The 21,518-nt window shown below is 52.6% G+C and overlaps 1 protein-coding gene across 1 annotated transcript in view; it reads right to left on the reverse strand.

Annotated features, from left to right (window-relative positions):
• Positions 1-16,455, reverse strand: part of Grin2d (glutamate ionotropic receptor NMDA type subunit 2D) — a 34,073-nt gene extending 17,618 nt beyond the window's left edge. Inside the window, 10 exon segments of the mRNA XM_027420576.2 lie at positions 2,826-2,986; positions 3,916-4,145; positions 4,287-4,412; positions 6,546-6,699; positions 7,205-7,373; positions 7,578-7,789; positions 8,077-8,191; positions 11,838-12,457; positions 16,001-16,320; positions 16,323-16,455. Coding sequence (XP_027276377.1) covers positions 2,826-2,986; positions 3,916-4,145; positions 4,287-4,412; positions 6,546-6,699; positions 7,205-7,373; positions 7,578-7,789; positions 8,077-8,191; positions 11,838-12,457; positions 16,001-16,320; positions 16,323-16,455 — 2,240 coding nt within the window.
• Positions 16,456-21,518: the final 5,063 nt, after the last annotated feature.

Below are 21,518 nucleotides of genomic sequence, written 5' to 3' on the forward strand. Positions count from 1 at the left end.
ACACAGAGAAACCCTGTCTCGAAAAAACCCAAAAAGCTGGCTTTAGCATCCTCCCAATCTGGGAATCTGCTTTGTTGCTGACCATGGTTTCCAAAGCCAGGAACCAAACCTCCCCCAGAACTGCTCTAGAATGTACACATGAGTGAATACTTCCTGCTGTGGGCTCTGGGAAGTCCCAGATAACCTTGGGCTGACCCTGTTCTGTGCCTTCCAAAGACTGGCTGGGTTCCTTTTCTTGTAGCTCAACAATCCCCCTGAGACAAAAGGGGAAACAGATCCAGCCAGGATTGCTGCTTGGGAGGCGAGCAAGAAGGTGAGTTGAGAAAGGAAGGCTCTAGATGACATAATGGCCTCCACACTGTTCCTGCTCCCCTATGGTCCCCTCTACAGTGCAGTGAAGGACACGTGGGGACAAGAACAGAGGTGACTTTGGCACAAAAGTCAGCTCTGATGTTCTCAGGGGTCACTGTTTGTCCTACTCTTCCCTCTCACTCTAGGTCCCTGTCCTTCAGCTACCTGGTCTTCAGATGTCCCTTCACACCTACGTCAGGGCCTCTGAACACCTCTGCCTGCAAGGCTCTGAGTCTACCCTAAGAGCATACACATGCTCCCTTGGAGGCCACCAGAGGCCTGGTGACCATGACCCTGCTGAGAAACCACCCTGACACCTGGTGACTGTGACCCTGCTGAGAAGCCATTCTGACACCTGGTGACCATGACCCTGCTGAGAAGCCACCCTGACACCTGGTGACCATGACCCTGCTGAGAAGCCACCCTGACACCTGGTGACCGTGACCCTGCTGAGAAACCACTCTGACACCTGGTGACCATGACCCTGCTGAGAAGCCACCCTGACACCTGGTGACCGTGACCCTGCTGAGAAACCACTCTGACACCTGGTGACCATGACCCTGCTGAGAAGCCACCCTGACACCTGGTGACCATGACCCTGCTGAGAAGCCACCCTGACACCTGGTGACCGTGACCCTGCTGAGAAACCACCCTGACACCTGGTGACTGTGACCCTGCTGAGAAGCCACCCTGACACCTGGTGACCATGACCCTGCTGAGAAGCCACCCTGACACCTGGTGACCGTGACCCTGCTGAGAAACCACTCTGACACCTGGTGACCATGACCCTGCTGAGAAGCCATTCTGACACCTGGTGACCATGACCCTGCTGAGAAACCACCCTGACACCTGGTGACTGTGACCCTGCTGAGAAGCCACCCTGACACCTGGTGACTGTGACCCTGCTGAGAAGCCACCCTGACACCTGGTGACCGTGACCCTGCTGAGAAACCACTCTGACACCTGGTGACCATGACCCTGCTGAGAAGCCATTCTGACACCTGGTGACCATGACCCTGCTGAGAAACCACCCTGACACCTGGTGACTGTGACCCTGCTGAGAAGCCACCCTGACACCTGGTGACTGTGACCCTGCTGAGAAGCCATTCTGACACCTGGTGACCGTGACCCTGCTGAGAAACCCCTCTGACACCTGGTGACTGCTGGTTTGTGTGTTTGATGCTCACTTTTCACTATAGACCCTCAATAACTGAGAACAAGAAATATCTGTCTAATGTCCAGCACAAAAAGGCAAGAAGAAAAGAAGCATGCCGAAATACTAAGTAAAGAGAGCTACTGCACTTAGCTTAGGAAACTGCAGTGCTGGGGAAGGACCCCAGGGCTCCGGACATACTAGGCCAGCCCTTTGTTACTCAGCCACAATCCAGGCCCTTAACTAGGTTTGCCATACTAGAAGGCTGCCCTATGGGGCCTGAATTTAACTTTATCCTTATGATTTAGACAGCTAACATAAAAAACAATACCATCCTCTCCCTATAATCCAAGTATTTGTTGCACAGTTCAGAACTGATAACTATACAACAACTATAACAAAGACCTGTAGTGGAATGATCTTTGTGTACACGATGAAGATGTGTCTTTGCCAAACCCCTTCCCGTTGGTTTAGTAAAGAGCTGAATGGCCAATAGCTAGGCAGGAGGAGGGTAGGTGGGGCTTCTGAGAAGAGGGAAAAGAAGAGGAGATGAGTTTGAGTCTAAGAGCAAGGGAGACGCCAGAGGAGATGAAGAGGAAACAGGAGGTACAAGATGGAAAAGAGGTAAAAAGCCACGAGACAAAACAGATTAATATAAATGGGGCCTGGTGGTGGTGGTGGTGGTGCACACCTTTAATCCCAGCACTCAGGAGACAGAGGCAGGTGGATCTCTGTGAGTTCAAGACTAGCTTGGTCTACAAGAGCTAGTTGCTAGTTCCAGGACAGCCTCCAAAGCCACAGAGAAACCTTGTCTCAAAAAGCCAAATATATATAACTGTATATATATAATAATATATATATATATATATATATATATATGAGCTAGTGGTACAAGCCTAAGCTATAGGCTGAACTTTCATAATTAATAATGTCTCCATGTTGTTTTATGTGAGCTGGCGGCCCAAAGAAAAATCTGTCTACAAAGAGCCACATTGTTTTGAGACAAGGTCTCAGTCTATATCCCAGCTGGCCTGGAACACACCAAGAGCTGCCACCACTTTAATTCCAGATGGTAGAATTAAAGGCACAGGCCACCACTCCTGACCAAACTTTGTTCTTACATCAAGGAGAAGCCTTTGTGATGCTCACTGTACACATAAGAAACAGATTCAGGGCATTGAATCAAGTGTCTAAAGTTACAAAGCACAAAAGCCCTGACTCTTCCAGGCCCCCTTAGTGAGCTGCCCCAAGCTGACCTCAGACACAAGCCCCACCCCTTCCCAAGTGCTCTAGGGGCCCCACTGCCCGAGTCTGCGCTGACCCTGCCTTGAGCTGTGTGAGGGCCTCCTCCACTCGCGGCTGGTTGTATCGCACCATGTAGCTGTGCATATCAGGGTAGTTGCTACGGATATTCTTCTCTGTGGACCCGTTGGGCACCGTCCCAAACTTCAGGGGTGGGTATTGCTCCTGGGGCCTCTGGAACTGGAACAGAACGGGGAATTGTTAAGGTACCCTCTAGGAAACCCCCAATCAAATGTCCCATTCTGGAGAGCCAGCCCTTAATTTGCTGGATCAGGAGTGGACTAACCAGTCTATTCAGAAATATCTCCGTGTGTTAAGCACAAATGTAGCCACAGGGGTGTGGCTCAGTGCTGGTACAGCCACACTCCCTTACTATATAAGGTATGACAAACACTTTCTGTTTATTCTGCTATTCTACCTGCATTCCACTGAAAGCAGTGCTTAATGCAACCTATTGCATCTATTTCACAACCCTCTAACAGTTTGAGATACTGGCTTAGCCATTGTAATTTCACAGTGTCCCTCATGGCTGCTACCCCTGTGTACTGTGGATGGGTACCACAAGGCAAGAGTGCTGGAGGCTGGGTGTTTAGAATGTTTTGATGGAATAGTTTTACGGATGTTGAATCTAATCAGTAAAAATTTGGAGTTGACTTTATTGTTGTTCTTATTTGAGACAGGGACTTATTATATAGCCAGTCTGTCCCTGAATTCATGATCCTCCTGCCTCTGCCTCTGGAGGGCTGCAATTATAGGCATATATCATTAGCCTGAGACTGATTCCTGTATGTCCTGGTGTTAAGTGTTATTTCTACATTTCTAGTAATTCATTACTGATATATTTTACTCAATCATAGTCTCCAATGGATTAGCAGTGCCACAAATTCAGTCTTCATTACAGTGTGCAGGAGGCACTTGTCTAGAAAATCCTATTTGGCATTGCTGCTCCTGGGACATGGGGGGCACCGTCTTTCCCCAGGAAGATTTAAATCATTCATCTCCTTCCAAAACATTCCATCTCTACTGCTCTGGGATCGCTCTTGGGCAGTCTCCCAGAAACCCCTCTGCTCTGGGACAGGTGACAAGTCAGCCCTGCCTCCTGTACACACCTTTCGATCACTGAGTCCAGACACGGTGTCCACGTACTCCTCCTGGATCATGAAGGCAGCCAGATTGGCTGTGTAGCTGGCAAGAAAGATGACCGCAAAGAAGGCCCACACCAGAACCATGATCTTGCTGGTGGTGCCCCGAGGGTTCTCCACTGGCACCGAGTTGTTGAACACCAGGGCCCACAGCAGCCAGATGGATTTCCCAATGGTGAAGGTAGAGCCACCAGGGCCTGAGGGGAACCAGGACAGGAAAAGAACCTCACAATCCTTCCACTCCTCAGGAGAGGAGAAAGGACGGCCATTCCTAGCTTTACCCCAGAGGCTACTGGGAAATACAGTTCTTTGTAGGGTCGGGTAGGAAGGGGACTCACGTTTGCCCGTGGCCAGGCTGCGGTTATAGCCCACAGGACTGAGGTACTCAAAGATGAAAACGGTGACGGCGACCACGGTGAGGCACATGACGAACATCATCACCCACACAGCTGGGCTGTAGGGCTCTGGGGACACGGGAGGCGTCAGCCAAGCAAGGGCTTGGGGGACCAGGTAGAGCCCAGTTGACTCCATCCTGTTCTGTTGCCTTTTCTTGTCCCTACTTCAGGGACAGCCTATAGATTCCTTGTGGTAATCTTTCCTAAAGAGAGCTACTGTGGCCACTTCTGTGGTTTTCACCTCCTAAATTAGATGTCTACTAGGTGTTTCCTGAGCCCAGGACCTGAGTCTCCACCTCTCCAGCTTTCCTTCAGGGCCATTCATTCCATCCCAGACCCTGCCTTATGGCAGCCACAACAACCTAGCCCCAGGCCACACTCCTTGCTATCCATTGTCCTTATTCATAGTTGACAAACTTTGCCCTTGCTCCTTGCTCCTGTCCCTCAAACTCCTTGAGCCTGTCCTCCCCATCCCCAAGGCTAGTGAGGAGCAAGCCTGGTCTTCTCTCTGGGACCATCTCCCCAGCCTCATGGACCCCAGAGGAAGGGATCTTTCTCCTTCTGTCTTCTTCTCTGAGGAGCCTTGCTCAGACTGCCAAGAGCAAGGGGAAACTGACATGACCTGCTGGCCTTGACCTCTTGTCCACCTCTGTTGTCCCTGCTCAAGAGATGGTATTTCTACCCAGTGTACCACAATGTGGCTTCCTGATCACACCCCAAATCCAGCATTTGACCTTGCCGCTATGCTTCTGCAGCAGCCCCCTTGCCAGCTTCCTGCTTCCACAGAGCTATCAGCAATTCACATCTGAGCATACATTCTTCATTACCTTCTGAAGGCAAGCCCTTGCCACCACAGAAAGAATATAGCCCAAACTCTCTATCAGAGTGTCCACAGTCCAGAAGATATACTATGACCCCTCAGCCTTCTGGCCACCTCTCTTACCCATCTCCTCACCAGCCACACAGGCCAGTCACACATGTCTCAGTCTTCAAACCCTCCATGCTGGTCACCTCTGTCTCCAATGTTCTTTGCTTCAGATCTTTACAAAGATGAAATCCCTTCCTCAAAAAGGCGTCTACCACTCTCACCAACCTCCACCCTATGCCTCTCTGTCTTCATCTCAGCCTAATTTCTCATGGTATCTATTACCATTGGAACTGATTTAGCCTATCCCCCAAGGAGGCAGGCAGCACCTAGGAGACAAGAATTTGTCTGTCCTAGTCACCACAGTCCTCCAGGTCCCGGCTTCAATATCCAGCACTGAGGTAAAACTAAACAAACAAACAAACAAGCAAAAAGCCCTACACATTTTTGAGACTGGGTATACCTGGCCTTGGAGGGCCCTCTTTAGGAAAAAAAAAAAAAGAATATAAATCCTCAAATTCAGGAGACAGGGAGAGACAGAGATGAAAGGGTGGCTACATATTCAAGGCAAGTCCATATCTTAAAAAAACCAAAAATCAGCTGGCCTTTAATCCCAGCACTCTGGAGGCAAAGGCAGGTGGATCCCTGAGAGATTGAGGCCAACCCAGTCTACAGAGTCAGTTCTAGGACAGTTGGACCTACACAGAGAAACCCTGTCCCCCCTCCCCCCCAAAATATAATTGGACTGGAGAGATGGCTCAGTAGTTAAGTGCACTGGCTGTTTTTCCAGAGGACAGGTTCAATTCCCAGCACCTACATGGCAGCTCACAACTGTAACCCCAGTTCCAGGGAATTTGTCACACTCACACAGTAATACATGCAGGAAAAACAACAATGACTATAAAATAAAAACAAATCTTTAGATTAAAAAAAAAATCTGGCCAGGTGTGGTGGGGCACACCTTTAATCCCAGTACTCAGGAGGCAGAAGCAGGTGGGTCTCTGTGAGTTCTGGGTTCCAGGACAGCCAGATCTACATAGAGAGACCCTGTCTGAAAAAAAAAAAAAACAAATCCAAACAACTTGAGTGCAAACCCAGGATCAGAGCTAGGGAAGGTACTGCAAGGGAGGCTTCTGAGCTCAGGCTTGCTGAGCTTCCTGCCGAAATTTCTGCTAGGGAAGGTATTTCTCCCATTGTACCGATCAGGATCCAGAAGCTTGGAAGTGATGTCACTTCATGGGAGTCACAGGGAACTGGGACGGGACTCAGGGCCCACACTGTTGGAGACAGTTGTTCCAGCCTTGGCTAAGTGTGAATCCCTGTCCTGGCTGGCTCACCGAGGAAGGCAGAGGGGGACACAGTGCCATTGCTGCGTGCCACCATGACGCTGATGCCCGTCTCTACAAAGGGGACAGAGAAGTCCACGATCTCGGACCGCTCCTCATTGATGGTAAGGGAGCCGATGGCCATGTCCGCACGCTGATAGAACACCTGGGTGGATCGAGGAGTTGGCAAGGGAAGCAGCTCAGGGGACAAAGCCTGACCCTGGGAGACAGTGATGACGTGGGAGACAGACTAGGAGGTCTGGTTGATGAGTGAGGATGGGAACAGAGGGGCAGGGAGGTAAGGGAGAGAGAGCAGAAGCAGGGACAGAAGAGGTCTCCTCTACCCCACCTATTGTCCGCTTCAGTTGCTTAAGGCCCGGGGAACCAGCCTCCCCACCCGCCCCTTTCTTGGAGTTCCACCCCCAAAAGTCCTCCCCATGAATTCTACCCTCCTACCGTCACCCCAGGAGTTTCACCTTTCTAGTCCTCTCTCCAAAGTCCCTTCTGACTGCCTCAGAATTTGCAGTTCTCTTGGCCCCACCCCTGAAGATGCCCTTACCAAGCCCAGCAGTCTCCTTTGGCCACGCCCTCTGCTCCAGAATGCCCTCCTCTTGGCCCCTGTCCCTAGGATCCTCAGATTCCTCTCCCGCAGTTTCTGTCCCGCCTCTTACCTCACCAATCATGCCGTTCCAGACACCATCGATCTTCTTTCCATGCTTGCCGTTAGTGACTAGGTAGAGGTCATAACTGAAACCAATGGTGTGCGCCAGCCTCTTCAGAATGTCAATGCAGAAACCCTTGCAGCACCGCTTCTCCGGGCGGGGAGCGTCAAGAGGAGGGCTGCGGGGAGCGACCAGGCTTGAAGAGGTTGGGGACCACTGTTAGGCTCTCCCATGAGGTGAGGGACAACAGCAGCTAAAGCTAGTGCTTTCTTGGGAGACTGAAGCTTAAGAGTTTTCTGGCATCCCCCAGCTGGAGGGCCGAGGGGCTGGGGCCTGACCCGCTCTGCTGGGGAAGAGGATTCTGAGGATCCAGGGCTGTCACCTGTGGGTCCGGTTGAGCTGGCTCCTGCAAGGGACCGAGTCTCTGATGCAAGTACCGCTGATGGGGTCTGCTGGCTCTACAATGACAAAGGGTCTCTCTTCCAGCGTGGCCACAGTGAGGTGCTGTGTGTCATCCACTGGCTGCAGGAAGCGGCCATAGCGGGACCATAAAGGGTACTTGAGGCGGAGGGTCTGTTGTTCCCAACTGCCCACCTTGGCAAAACAATAAAAACAACAACAAAACAGTCATGCTTCCTGGGAGCATTCCAGGATGTCCTGGCTTTCCTAAACTGTGGGTTCCATCTTCCTCCAGAACTCAAATTCTTTGTTCCTTACTCCTTCAGACCAGATTCTGGCCCTCAGTTATGGTTTTCCATAGGACCTCGGAGTCTAGACCTGTCTCTCCTCCCTCAGATCAGGGATTCAGACCCCAGTCCTCCTCCCCCAGACCTTGGAGTCCAGGGGCCCTCCCATGTATGCCTGGAGTCTGGGCCACTCACCACTTCCCATGTCCTGTCTCTGGTGAGGGAGATGACCACCAGTGAAGGGTTCACCAGAAAGCCATCTTCATTGAAAGAGTAGTCTCGGTTATCCCAGGTGATGTTCATGAAGTACCTGCCCAGCAGAAAGGGTGCAGCCAAATGAGGACCTGGGTTGGGCTCCTTGGTTGCTGAGGACTGAGCCTCTTTTCTGTTACCAGCCCCACTTCATCTTTGAGTTCTCCCCTTAGGTGCCAGAACTCCAGGACCAGGTCCCATATCTCAGCTTGGTGTTGACACCTTAAAGTCCTTGCATGTCATGATTCCAGCTGTTTCTGAAACTCCCTGTCTATTCCCACACGAAAACTCTTAACAGCACTAAATACAGTGTCACTTAGAACATGGGAAGCTTAACTGTCTCAGGCCTTTGTAAGGGCTGTGCTGTACCTATAAAACCTTTCTCTCATCATGACCAGCTCTGATATGTGTACATACTCAGCTGGAATATCCCTTCTCCTGGGATGAAGCCCCGGAATCTCTGGGGCTCCTAAATATCTTCACTGTACAAGAGCGCAGCACGCTCTCGTACCATCCTTCTAGTCTGCTGTTCTGCTGCCCCTCCATCCAGGCTTCATTCACCACCTCTCCTCTACCCCCTATAGTCCTGGACCCTCCCCTGGGCCTCCTGCCTGGCTTTCCAGTCTGTATCCCACCCCAGAGAAGTCTTTCTATACCTAAAGCTGATTCTATGGCAGCCTCCCCTCCTCAGGACCTGCTGCTGGCTCCTAGAATCCCAGACCAGAGTCTTAAGCTGCACAACTGTGCACGCAAGGCAAAGCTTTGGTCCCACCCACCTTCCTGACCTCCTTAGCCCTCATCTGTTCTATGTGTGCCTGCATTTTTTTCTTATCTTTCTATGTGTTTTGATCATGCCTGGAATGAATGTTCTCCATATCTGGTGGACCTACTGAGCACCCTTAGATTGAGCTGGCCTGAAGGCCCCACCGGTGTCTCCTTTGAGCCATCTCATTCACACAGATGGATGAAGCCCGGTTGGCTTTAAGGCCTTGCTCTTCCGTCTTAACTCACATATTCCAGTGTTCAGTTCCATCTACGTGCAATGATTTTAAATAAGTGTGTGTGTGTGTGTGTGTGTGTGTGTGTGTGTGTATGCCTGAGTGTACTTACGTGCTCCACATGTGTACAGGGGCCCATGAAGGCCAGAAGAGAGTAGTATTGCATCCCTAGGAACTCTGTGCGTGTTTGTGTGTGTGTGTGTGTGTGTGTGTGTGTGTGGCTGTAAGCTAACCAATATGGGTATTGGGAACTCAACCTGGGTCCTCTGCAAGAGCCGCAAGTGCTCTTAACTGCTGAGCTATCTCTCCAGCTCCTCCCTCTTCTGTAACATTTTATCCTCTAACCTGATATAACTCCCTAGGCCTTTGTGTCACACATGCCCAATTTATTTTCATCTCAGAGGCTGCCACATGTGGGTAATTTTCTTGTCTGTTCACTGCTTGTCCCCCTCCCCTTCCCCCTCCCTCATTAGACTGTCAGCTTTGTGACAGCAGGGTATGTATTTGATTTTTTTCAGTTTTTTGAGTCTCTCTCTCATATATATATATATATATATATATATATATATATGCTGTTCATGTATGTATGTATGTGTGTATATGTGTATATGTATATATCTTTGGCTGGCTTGGCACTCACTATTTAGATTAGGCTAATTTTGAACTCAGAGCTCTGCCTGAGTGCTGGTACTAAAGGAGTATCCCACCACACCCAATTTTATTTGATTCTTTTGAGCCAAAGCAGTGCTTGGCACATAGATTCTCAGTAAAGGGTTTTTCAATGGATGGATGTTTGGCCAATAGTTCATCCATAGGTCTCAGTTTAGAAATCTCCCTGACACTGTACCCCACCCCCCAGTTATGAAGCCTGTATTGGGAGGTTGATTGTCACCAACCAGTTTCCTCTTGGGATGCTGTTTAACAGTTAAACCTGTAGGTTCTAAAATTATGAGGAAGGGGAAACTATGGATTAAGATCTGAACAGAGGCTAGGAAAGGTAAGCCCGTGTGTGTGTGTGTGTGTGTGTGTGTGTGTGTGTGTGTGTGTGTGTGTGCATGCTTGCACGAAGACAAAATCAGGAGATGAAAGAGTAGCTGGCCCGGACTTGGCCTCAATTCCTGAAGTCTGTTCTGTGCGTGTTTATCTTCCCAATGAACCCTCTTTCTCCTGGGGAAATTTAAATGAGACTGCTTTTTGCAACCAAAAATGTCCTGGTTGGATACGATTCCTCCCCCACGTTCCCTAAGGCTGCTGCTATCTCCATTACTGCAAGCCTCACACTGTGTGGTCATTATTCCCATCCCTGTATGTCACCTCTTTAGGCCCTTGCAGTCTTTGAAGAAGTCTGTGGTCTTATTCATCCCTGTGTTCCTGGGGCCCAGCATGAGCCCTGGTTCCTAGCAGGCGCTCAGTATTTATGAACACAGGATGCTTCTCTCACCCTCTTGTTCTGGGGTCCTGATTCCCAGCTCAGCTGTCCATTCTCTTCCCTAGGGCTTCTGCACCTCCTCCCAGGCTCAGCTGAGCTCAGGATTAATGGCCTTCCTTCTGCATTTTGTTGCTACAAGCCACAAGAACTGTTTCCCGCACTTCCCAAAGCTTCCCGTGGTGGTGGTGGTGGTGGTGGTGATGCTGTCACGCTCACTTTTCTCCTAAAGTCACAGTGTGCCAGCTGGACCCATGGCCACAACAAGGGTGGATACACCCAGCACTTTGCAGCCCATCCAGGCCACATGCAGGGGTGGTATTAAAATATCTAACAGTCAGCACAGCACAGGCCCTAGCCAACCCAAAGGGGAATCTAGCCAATCGGCAGAGATGGTTAACTAGTGCCTTGAACAACCAGTGTGTCAGTCCTGACCATGTGACAATGTTTTCAGTCACAAGGTGTGAGAACTGTGCCCTCCACATTACTTGAAGTTGCTTGCTTTTTGCTATGTGATTCTTCCTTCTATAGACTATGCTCATTCTGCCTACACCCCAACTTCTACTGCACAAGAGTAGAAAAACAGAATTACCACATGGAGCCAGCCAGACACTCACTCATCTATGGGATGTCACATGACAGAGGAGCTTCTGCTTGCATGGGCCACTCCATCACTGGGCCTTTTGTTATCACTGAGAGTTATCTCATGGAGTTTTTTTTTTTTTTTTTTTTTTTTTTATCCAGTCTAAGTGGCTATCAATTATCACTGTTTTTACTTACAAAACAAACAAGCAAACAAGCCCAGAAACACTGCCAATTAAAACATAACTGGTTGATTGTAAGGCATACCTTGATTTCAAAGACATGAAAATATAAAAAAATTGAATATTTCTGTTTTAGATATTTTAGCCTTGTTTCCTGCCCCCATCTTCAGAGTGCTGGGATGCCAAGTCTATACTGCCACACTGAACTAAAATTATACATTTTTTGTTTTGAGACAGGGTCTCAAAGTTGGCCTCCAAATTGATATACAGAAAAGGATGACCCTGAACCGCAGTCCTGAAATGCCTGGGATTATAGTCTTTCACTACCATGCCCAGCCTTAAAGTCATGAAATAATGGTAACAAACTCTGTACACCAGGCACGTTCCAAAGCACCTGGCTGAACCCCAGGAAGGCCTCTCCGTTGCTCCCGTTTTTACAGAAAAGGAAATGAGAGCCAGGGTGAGCTCCATCCTAGGTCACTCATTAGTTGAGTACTCCAAGTAGTCCCCAATCACCTGTGCAGGCTCTCCCCGCGGTGGGTGCGATTCTGGGTGCGGCAGTCATGGCCCAGCTCAGGCAGGAAGCCATAGTCTCGCAGCAGGGCTTGGGCACCTCTGGCCACCACCGCCACACCAGCAGCCACTCGACGTGCCAAGTCGTCACGCCAGCCAGCAGAGCGCACTGCAAACAGCCCTGCAGGCAGTGGAGCTCCTCCTGGCAGAAGAAGGGGCTCCCCAGGGACCCCGGAGCCCCCGCCTCCGGCCAGCTGGGGTCCCACCATGAACCAGACGTAGCCAGGCCCCGTGAGGCCAGCCTCCTCTGCTGCCCGGAAAACAGGCTCAGCCTCCTCGCGGGCGCAGAAGAGCAGGCGGATTTGAGCGCTGACACTTCGGAGCTGTGCGCCCAGGACGGCCTCACCAGCCCCCGGGTCCAGTGTCAGCGCTCCTCGATGCTCCCAGCCCACTAGGCTGCCATCAGTCAGCACCTCGATGTATGACAAGAAGGCCCGATGGCCTGGGGCACGCGTGGTCACTGCCACAAAGGATGTCCAGTCATACTCCTCCAGCACCTCAAAAATGACCTGCAGCTGCTGCTCTGTGGAGGAGCCGAGCTGCAGGAAGGTGGAGCCCTTCTCCTGCGGAAACAGGGAGGACCAGTGAGCCGACCACAGTTGCCTGAGCCAGTGGCATCACAGCTTCCACTATGGCTGCTAACTAGGCCTGGCTCCCTTTCCTTCTGCAGCACTGGCTTCGTCTAGGGTATGTTTGACCACACAACTGAGTTCTTCCAGGCTCACCTAAAAAAACTCACCCTGAACCTTACTCTCTTTTCTGAGGGCAGCTGTAGAGACCCAGAAGAAAACTCTGAAGGCCTAGGGTCTCACAGTCACAGGAAGGATGGAGCCTATGTCGCTCAGTATATGGAGGAATGGTAACTCCAGTCACAATGTCCCATTTGGAGTTTGATGAATGAGAAACAGCTTACTGGGGTGAGCTGCTAAGGTTTGAGAGTTTATCTGTGGCAGCATGTTATGTCACCACCATGAATTCACCCCACATCTTCACTCTAGTCCCAGTTGCAATGAGCAAGGCTACAGGCAGTGAGGATGCTGAAAGGTACTCTTCCTCCCAAGTGGAGTGGGCTGTCGCTTTAATTTCCCTCCTGCTGGCCCCCATTTCTGTCTCCCTGTTGGCTTCTGTTCCTCAGTCAGAACCCTAAATAAATGTAAGCGGTCTTTATGGTGTTCTTTCCTTTTCTGTCCACGCCTCCTAGCAAGGTCATTTAGCACCACGGGTTTAAATATTGTCTCAAGCACTATCCAGAATGGTAGCCACTAGCAATGTGTAGCTATTCAAATTAAAATTAAACTGAAAATAAAATGTAGTTCCTCAGCTGCACCATGCAAGTGCTCAACAGCCACCTGCTGGATGGGGCAGACACAGTCCATCTTCATCACTGCAGGAAGTTCTGTGCAATGTACCCAAGGCTCATATCTTTGTTTACAACCGTTCCTGTGAGCTCTAGACAAACCTATACTACTTTCTAGTCATCATCCATAAACCAGGACTTCCACAAGTATCTCAGGAACTTGCATGGCAAAAGCAGATTTCTTGACTCTTCACAACTCTCCTCCTCTTTGTGCCCCCAAGTCAGACCCCACTTCCTTCCCTCTAGGATCTCATATCATCAAATATACAACAGAAATGACCCCGAGTGCTTAGGCACTCCTCTGTCCTCTCCCGAGTGCTGGGTTACTGAATCCACCACTACATCCAGTTTACATGGAGCTGGAGGTGGAACCCACGACCTCATCTGTGCTAGGCAAGCACTAAAGCAAGTGAACTACAGCCCCAGCTCCATTCTTCCCTTGTTTCCATCATGCTCACATCAGGGCCACTTCGAAGGTTTCCTGGCTGTGGTTCTAACCTAATCTTAGTTATTTTCTTTCTGATGACACCCCCCCCCCACACCAAGGCTCTCCTCATCGTCACAGCTGCACTTGCCTAGACATCTGCAGCTCTCTGGCTGGCACGTTGCTGCTCCCATTCTTGTGTCTTTTAGTTTGTTCTCCAAACAGAACCAAAGTGATCATTTCAGAATATTAATTGGAACACATCTCTTCTCAATTGAAAACCTTCCAATAATTTTACTTTAGAGCCCAAATCAAAGAAAGTACCCACTGTGGCCCAAACACAAGGCCCTACATGACCCAACTCCCAACTCGATGTCTGTCTGAGCTCATCGTCTGCCTTCCCAGCTCCTCGGCTCCAGCCACTCTACCTTGTTCCTTCTCACACACATAATGCTTCTTGTAAGATTTTCCCTTAGCAGTTGTCCCTCCTGGGGACACACTCTCCAGTTCCTCCATGCCTAGCTACCCCTTATCATCCTTCTGGGCCAGCACAGACACTGCCTCCTCAGGAGGCCTCTCTTGATTACCATCTATTGGAGCCTTAACCTCAGTCATTACTGGTTTCCCCTAGGGCAGATTTCACTATATGTGGCTTAGTTTGTTTTCTTTATTAGAGTGCAAGTTCCATATGACCCAACCTCCCCCAACTCAGTTTTATAATCCAGAACCTAAACATAGTCCAGGCCTCAAGCCTCTCTGCAACTACATGCACACAGCCATCAGATTTTTTCCTTTGGCATATGCCAGTGGTTTGATGCTGGGTACAAGACAGCTGTCCTGAGAAGAGGGGGCTTCCCAGCATGCAGTGGAGACTCACAGAGGACCTCACCCCTAAGCAGGGTGTGGCTATAATAAAAGTACTAGGTCCTGGTATTCATTCTAGCTTAGCTGGAGTAGTGAGGATCACACTTTCTCCCACCTAACAGTGGGGGACTATATGTATCCCTGAAGGTGATAGGTTGCACACAGAATGGATAACAGTGTTCAGTGGGTCACACCCAACAGCAATGGAGGCACAAGGGACCATGTGTCAGTGTTGTATGGAGACAGCAGCCAGGCCTACAAATCTGCCTACACATCAAGCCAAGGACAAGGATGCTGGACAGAGGTCTTTCCCACAATGTTTTGGACAGACCTGTGAGTGGTAGGATGCAGTAGTGATCCAGGTACAATGCCACAGGTCTTTCTAGCTGGGAACTGACTGGTTTAGGTTCCATTCACCCAGATGGCTCCATCCTCCAGCCAATCCCATTTCTCTGTTTCACTTGCTCCCCCTCCAATACATTCCTTCTCAGGCTTCATCTTTCTTAGTCTGCAAACTAAGCTAGTCCAAGCGTCTTCTTTGGTAGCAAAAGCTCACTACAACCCACTGTCCCAAGGCCTCTGGAGGCAGGTCTCTCTTCGGCCGCTACCAGCTCCAGTGTCCCTGTGTGTCACTTCATGCTTCTGGTTTTCACTGGCTGGGCTTGTTCCTTGCTGCAGCCAGTTCAGAGCCCCTCATTTCCATACTTTTACAGTTTGACATGCTGCTTTTCAAACCCCACTCTGAGGGCCTATTCTTCTCTTGGCAAAGCCCTTTCATTACATCGCTTGGACCTGGTCTACCCTCAGCCCTCCCCACGGGTCCCTCTCTCCTTCCTTGAGCACTACTAGCCTTGTCCTTGGGCCTAGTATGCCATTCATCAGTCCACCTCTCAGAATGCATGGCTCTGCTCTCATTTCTAGAGCTGTAGGCACCATCCTTCAGCTGAGCTATCCACCATGCTCTCCTTCAGTACTTGACTCTCTTCTCCCATGGTCCCTGTCTCTGTCTCTGCCTTCCTGGACACCACTACCTCGCTAGACTCTACCTCTTGCTGAACCTCACTCCTTTCCATAACTCTAGTGTCTGACCCTGTCGCCTCTCGTTAGAATCTCTCTTCTGCCACCGGTTCTTCCTCAGTCCTCACTTGTAACCCACCTCCTCCGTGGTTATCTGACTGTTGTAGGTGCCCCCTGGAAGACGCTGTGAACCCTGTAGGGCACAGCCCTCCAAGTCAGAATCCTCCTCTTCTAGACTTGACTCTTAACACCCAAGTGGAAATTGACCAACGGACGGCTCCGCCCCCAAGCTATCCTAGGTCTCGCCTCTCAAAGTCTGCCTCCCAAGAGTCTTGCCCTTCAGCCTCCCCTAGTCACTGCCGCCCCAAGTCAATCTTCCCGTCCCCGCCCCCCGGCCGAAAGGCCCCGCCCTTGGCCGGCCCGCCCCCTCGCGGTCGCGCGCACCTTGGGCGTGAGCACGAGCGCGGCGCCGCCGTGCACGGCCACGATGGGCAGCGAGGTCTGCGCCGACAGGAAGTCGAGAATGGGCGCGACGGCGGGCGCGCGCGAGTCGTCCTCGAACACCACGCCGTGCACGCGCAGCCCCGACAGCAGGTCGCAGAGCTGCAGCACAAGGCTGCGAGGGTCCGAGCCGTTGAGCACCAGCGCCACCGGCCGTACGTCCAGGCCCGGGCTGCGCACTGCGGCCGCCACGGCCGGGCCCAGGCGCGCCGCCTCGGCTGCGTATGCGGGGCCCGAGAAGACCAGCGCCACGTTGAGCGGCGCGCCCCGCCCGTGCCCCCGCCGGCCGCGCCCGGCCCCGGCGCCTCCTCCGGGAACGGGCTGGCGCACGCGAGCGCCAGCAGTAGCAGCATCTTAGCGGGGCCCCGAGGGCCGCGGGGGCCACCGGCGCCGCGCATCGCCTGCGGGCTCCGCCGGGCGGCCTCTGCGCGGACGGGAGGCGAGGGCAGAGCCCGAGGGGAGGCACAGGAGAGACGGGGCGAGAGGGGAAGGTTGGGTGACAGAGAAGAGGGAGGGGCAGACGGGGAGAGAAACAGAGATGAGGGACAGAGATAAGGGGGGACCGAGACAGGGGGAGGGGACAGAGAGATATGGGGAAGGTGATAGAGACAGTGGGACCCAGATAGTGAAGAAAGACGCAGAGTCAGGGTGAGAGGGGAAAGTTGGGTGAGAGACGGAGAGGCAGAAGCATAGAGAGAAACAGATGAAGAGAGACAGCAGAAAATGGAGAGTAGAGAGGGAAAGAGGCAGAAGAGAGAGAGACACAGACCAGAGACGAGAAGAGATAGCGGGAAAGGCAAAGGAGGGAGTGGAAGGGAAAGATGGAATCCAAATAGAGGGAGGGGTAGGGGTGAGACGGAGGAATGGAATGTGGGAACCAGGAGACACAAAGGCGGGAGGGGGTGAGTAATGGGGTCAGGGAAGGTACAGAGGTAAGCGGGGGAAGACGGCAGGGATGGAATGGACAGTGATCATACAGATGGGAAAGACACCCAGAGATGGGACAGAAAACGGGAACAGAACCAGAATGAGGGCAAAGGAGAGGGGGTCGAGTGAGGAGAGATGGAAGGAGAGGTTCAGATGGACACAGACCCAAGAGAAGGACCCAGTGAGAAGATGGTAGTGAGGCGTGGAGACGTGGAGAGATGAGAGAGTTGCGGGGTATAGAAGGCAAGCAAGCCAGGAATTGGAAGGCAGGGACCCAGAGCCACCCAGAGTCAGGCAAACACCAACCTCAGGAAGAAGGAATGAGATGGAGGAAGGCAAGCCGAGCAAATGAAATACAGAGAAGACAGAAATAGCGAGGCAAGGCAGAGACCCAGACCCCCACCCGGGAGGTGCCCAGCACAGACATGAAAGCAAGGCAGAGCCAGGTGGCAGAGGGAATGGAAATAAAAGGAAGAGAGTAAGGGGGGAATGAGAGAGGGAAAGGGGGTCAGGTGTGTGGGGGAGAGAAAGAGGGGAAAATTAGTAGGCTATCCAAGGAGAGACAATACCCACCATCCCAAGCCATTCTTAGCCCCCTCCTCCTGTCGCTGCCCCCTCCATTTTCATTCTTGATGAAACTGAGTCACAGGCCAGTCTTGGGGTTGGGGGCACAGCTGTGGAGCGCTGGTGTGGGGGGTCCCTGGCTTCCAGCCCAGAGCAATTTAGTAAATTAAATGTTGCCTCCGGTGCCCCCTGTTGAATACTAGTTGCCTGGGGTGGGTGGGCTAGGATCCAGGCTCTTGGTACTAGGTATGTGGAGGAGGCCTTGGGGGCCTGATCTCTGCTCCCAGAAAGCACTAAGGGGTCTTTCTGAATGGGTCAGGGTCCAGATACAGAAGGGTTCTCTCATGGCTGTCAGTCTCATGTCTGGTTGCCATGGTAGCACAGGCTTGTCCATTCTAGACAGCAAGGGTTGGGGCAGAGGCCCACACCCCCTCCCCTGCATTTAAACCTCATCTTCCAAATTGCCATCCCACCTTTCTGGAGGTCCTGAGCCTCTCTCCCCCTCTTCCCCCCAGAAAGGGGGTGTCCCCTCCTGCAGGCCATGCCTTCTCCTGTCCCTCCTCTCCATTGCTTTTCCTTCCCTAAGCAGCTGGCCCAATCTGTGCTCAGAATAGCCCCCCCTCCTCCCCAAAATAACGCACAGCTGTGGCCTGGCCCCCGCGGGGTTAATACTGGCTCTCCTCTCCCTTCCTGGTAGCTGCTCAGCCATCAGCCCCCTCCTTTGCTTCTCAGACCCTGGCTTCTGAATTTTGGGGTCCAAGGTCCTTGTGACTGTGAGGCCTAGGAGGGCAGCCTCAACCCCATCCCATCATGAGGCACTGCTTTCCCATAAAAGACTCCTGAGGGCAACCTTTCTACCCAGCCCTGGTATCAGTCCTCTGAAAGCAAAGTCCCCAGAGCTCACAACAGGGCTGGCAAAGTCCACATCGACCTCCACCTCATGAATCTAGCCTTCTAATTTCGTCCCCACAGGGGCCTAAGAAGCAGTTCCCCCAGCCTTCTCTGTCAGGAGTCCTGGCTCTTCTTTCATAGGTGCCCTCCCTAAATTCCTGACTGAAGAATTGGCTTGGCAGGTGCCCACCTCACCCAGCACTGAAGTCCACTCATTTCTTTCTCAGGACCTGGGTATTCCGGCCTCCTCCAGCCCCAAGAGCTGGGAATCTTGGTTCCTGTCATGTTCTCCTTTAAGAAGTCCCCCTTTTGCCTCAGACCCCATCAGTCCCAACTTCCTTGCTGCCCACTAGCTCTGACGTTCCCAGTTGTTCCTCTCATATATTGTCCAGAGCAAAAGGAGGAAGGGGGTCTCTGTCTCCACTGCCCCCCAATCCATCATGGGAGTGGGGAGAGGCTCTGATCAACAGCTCCCCCTCCTTGTGCTGCAGAAAGCTGCCTGTCCCCACTGCATACACACGAACCAGTGTCTTCTCATCCCAGTCCTGGAAGGGCATTCCAGAACCTTGAGGAAGGGGTGACTGCTTGGGGCTGGGTGCCGGTCACTGGATGCCCTCAAGGTCCTTGGCAGGGGTATTAATAGCAGACTCATAGCTCTGAGGTGGGAGGGGAAAGCGAGAGGAGAGAGGGATAGCCAGCCATGGGGAGACTAATGCAGGGAGGGGTTGTAGAGAAGGTGAGGTAGAGAGATTGACAGAGGTGGGTTTCAGTTAGGCACAGCTGGGGACAGGGTAAAGTATCTGGAACAGAGGCCTGGGGTGATTTTGAGGTGTAGAAACCTAGGAAAGGGGCAGAGAGTGCGCACAAGAGCAGATGGAAGACAGTCCCTGAGGGACGAGGGGGCAGAGACGTTTGGTTTGCTTGCATTCAAACCCCTTCCCTCCTTTAGGTTCCTGGCTAACTTTCCCTGCCCTAGATTGGAGAGGGTCATATCCCCACCCCCACCCTGCATCCCCTGCCCCAGTCTTACCTTTTCATGACCCTGTTCTGTGGGGGGGATTGCTGGGGGGCCAGGACCAGATCTAGTGTCCAGAGACCCAAAGATTCCGTGGAGTGTCGGGGAGCTGGTTGGGGGCCAGGCCCAGGGCGGCAGCGAGGCAGCAGCAGCAGGATCAGCAGCAGCAGCAGCGCAGGCAGCAGTGGTGGGGACCTTTTGCCTGTCCCGGCTCTGTCCCTCCTCTTCTTGATCCTGCCCTGCCCTGTCCGCCAAGGTTGCGGCCACCAGACTAGGCAAGGATGAGGCTACACATGTTGCGCTGGAAGTTGGGCCCTGGACATTGCGGAGGCTGTTGGGGTGTCCTCTTGCGGCCTGACCCCATGGGGATCCCCCTCCACCCACCTGGGGTGCCTCCTCTGCCGGCTTCAGTGCAGGCTCCTCCCCTGGCTGGCATGTCCCATCGCCTCTCCCTGGCTTATTGGCATCCCCTTTGTGCTCTCAGCATCCCCTCCCTTGTCTCTGTCTGTCTGTCTGGGTCACCTCTGAAGCCAGTGGCTCCTGTGTGTTTGTATAAGGAGCGTGAGGCTGCCTGTCAGGGGAACTGCTTGTCCATTCCTTGCTTGGCCACCTCCGGACCTCCCCCCTCCGTGCCCCCACGTTCAAGCACAGGCAGAAACACACATGCACAGCTCTCTCTCTCTCTCTCTCTCTCTCTCTCTCTCTCTCTCACACACACACACACACACACACACACACACACACACACAATTTCACTTCCCTGGGATTTCCCCTCTACACCCCCGGAGCTTGATGAGGACACACACACACACACACACACACACACACACACACACACACACACACACACACACACACACACACGCTTGCGCAGGGCCCCCACAGGGGCGCGTTGTCACTGCTCTCAGTAGCTGTTTGGACAGACAGGAGGACACAGGCATCCGGGGACACACAGACACTCGGCTGGATGCAGGCAGGAGGCACAGAACCCAGGTGCACACCATCCATCCAGGTTTGGAGGCTCAGGGAACCGATTGGGGGTCCGTGAGGTGCAGGCAGGAGGCTCAGGGTCGGTCCAGACAGACAGACCCCTCCTTCCTCAGCTACAGCCGCTGCAACCCTTACAGACACACCCCCCCCACCAACCAGCCTGACACCAAGACACACATCCTCACCTAGCAGATGGCTGTAGCACGAGAGACCCCTGGGGGCCAGGCGGACCCACCCAGGCTGACACCCCTCAACAGGGCGCTGGTGGCTAAGGAGGCTGCGGGCGGGCGCTGGCGGAGGGTGGCGGGAGGCAGCGGCAGCGGCAGAGGCAGCGGCAGCGGCCACGCTTGCAGGAGCCAGAGCGTGAGGGACTCACACACTGGCTGTGTTCTCGCACACTCACTCAGGATGCGATTAACATTCAGTCCCCGTCCCTCCCTGCCAGGAGACCCACAGCCCTCCCGCGCCCCCCCTCCAGGCTTCCCTAGGGACCCTCCTCCTGTTAGGGCTGAGGGAGGGGGCCACTCTTCACCCCATTTGGAAGCCTCTGTCTTCCTCATGGGACATAGGACTGAGGGGCTGTGATGAAACCAGAGGACTCAAAGGTGGGTGGACAAGGACATTGCCTGGTACAGACAATTTGGGACCTAGATAGAACGCCGGGGGGTTCCTGAAATTGCCCCTTCTCTCTTGTGGACTTCAACATCCACCATGCTAAGACTCATACTGTGAGTTCTATAGCCCCAGAGCAAGATGCAAGCTGGATGTCTATCGTAGAGCCAGGAGTCTAGACTCCCAAGTCCCTTGACCCTTGGAAACATGTCCAAATGCTAGCTCACCTTCCTTATACCCATCGGACTAGACCCTAGTCTTCACCCCCAGACTAATGGGGTAGGACCCCAGTCCTCCCACCTCAGACTGCAGCCATCTTCCCTTAAACCCATGGGGCTAGGCTCCCAATTCCCTCCTCCCCTCAGACCTAGATGTCCGGTTCTCTCTCAGACCCAGGGGTCCAGACCTTGGCACTCTTTCCTGTGACCCAGGGGTTTAGATGCTAACCATCCTCCCTCCACC

Source organism: Cricetulus griseus, chromosome 6 (assembly GCF_003668045.3).
Source record: "Cricetulus griseus strain 17A/GY chromosome 6, alternate assembly CriGri-PICRH-1.0, whole genome shotgun sequence".
Lineage (NCBI taxonomy): Eukaryota > Metazoa > Chordata > Mammalia > Rodentia > Cricetidae > Cricetulus > Cricetulus griseus.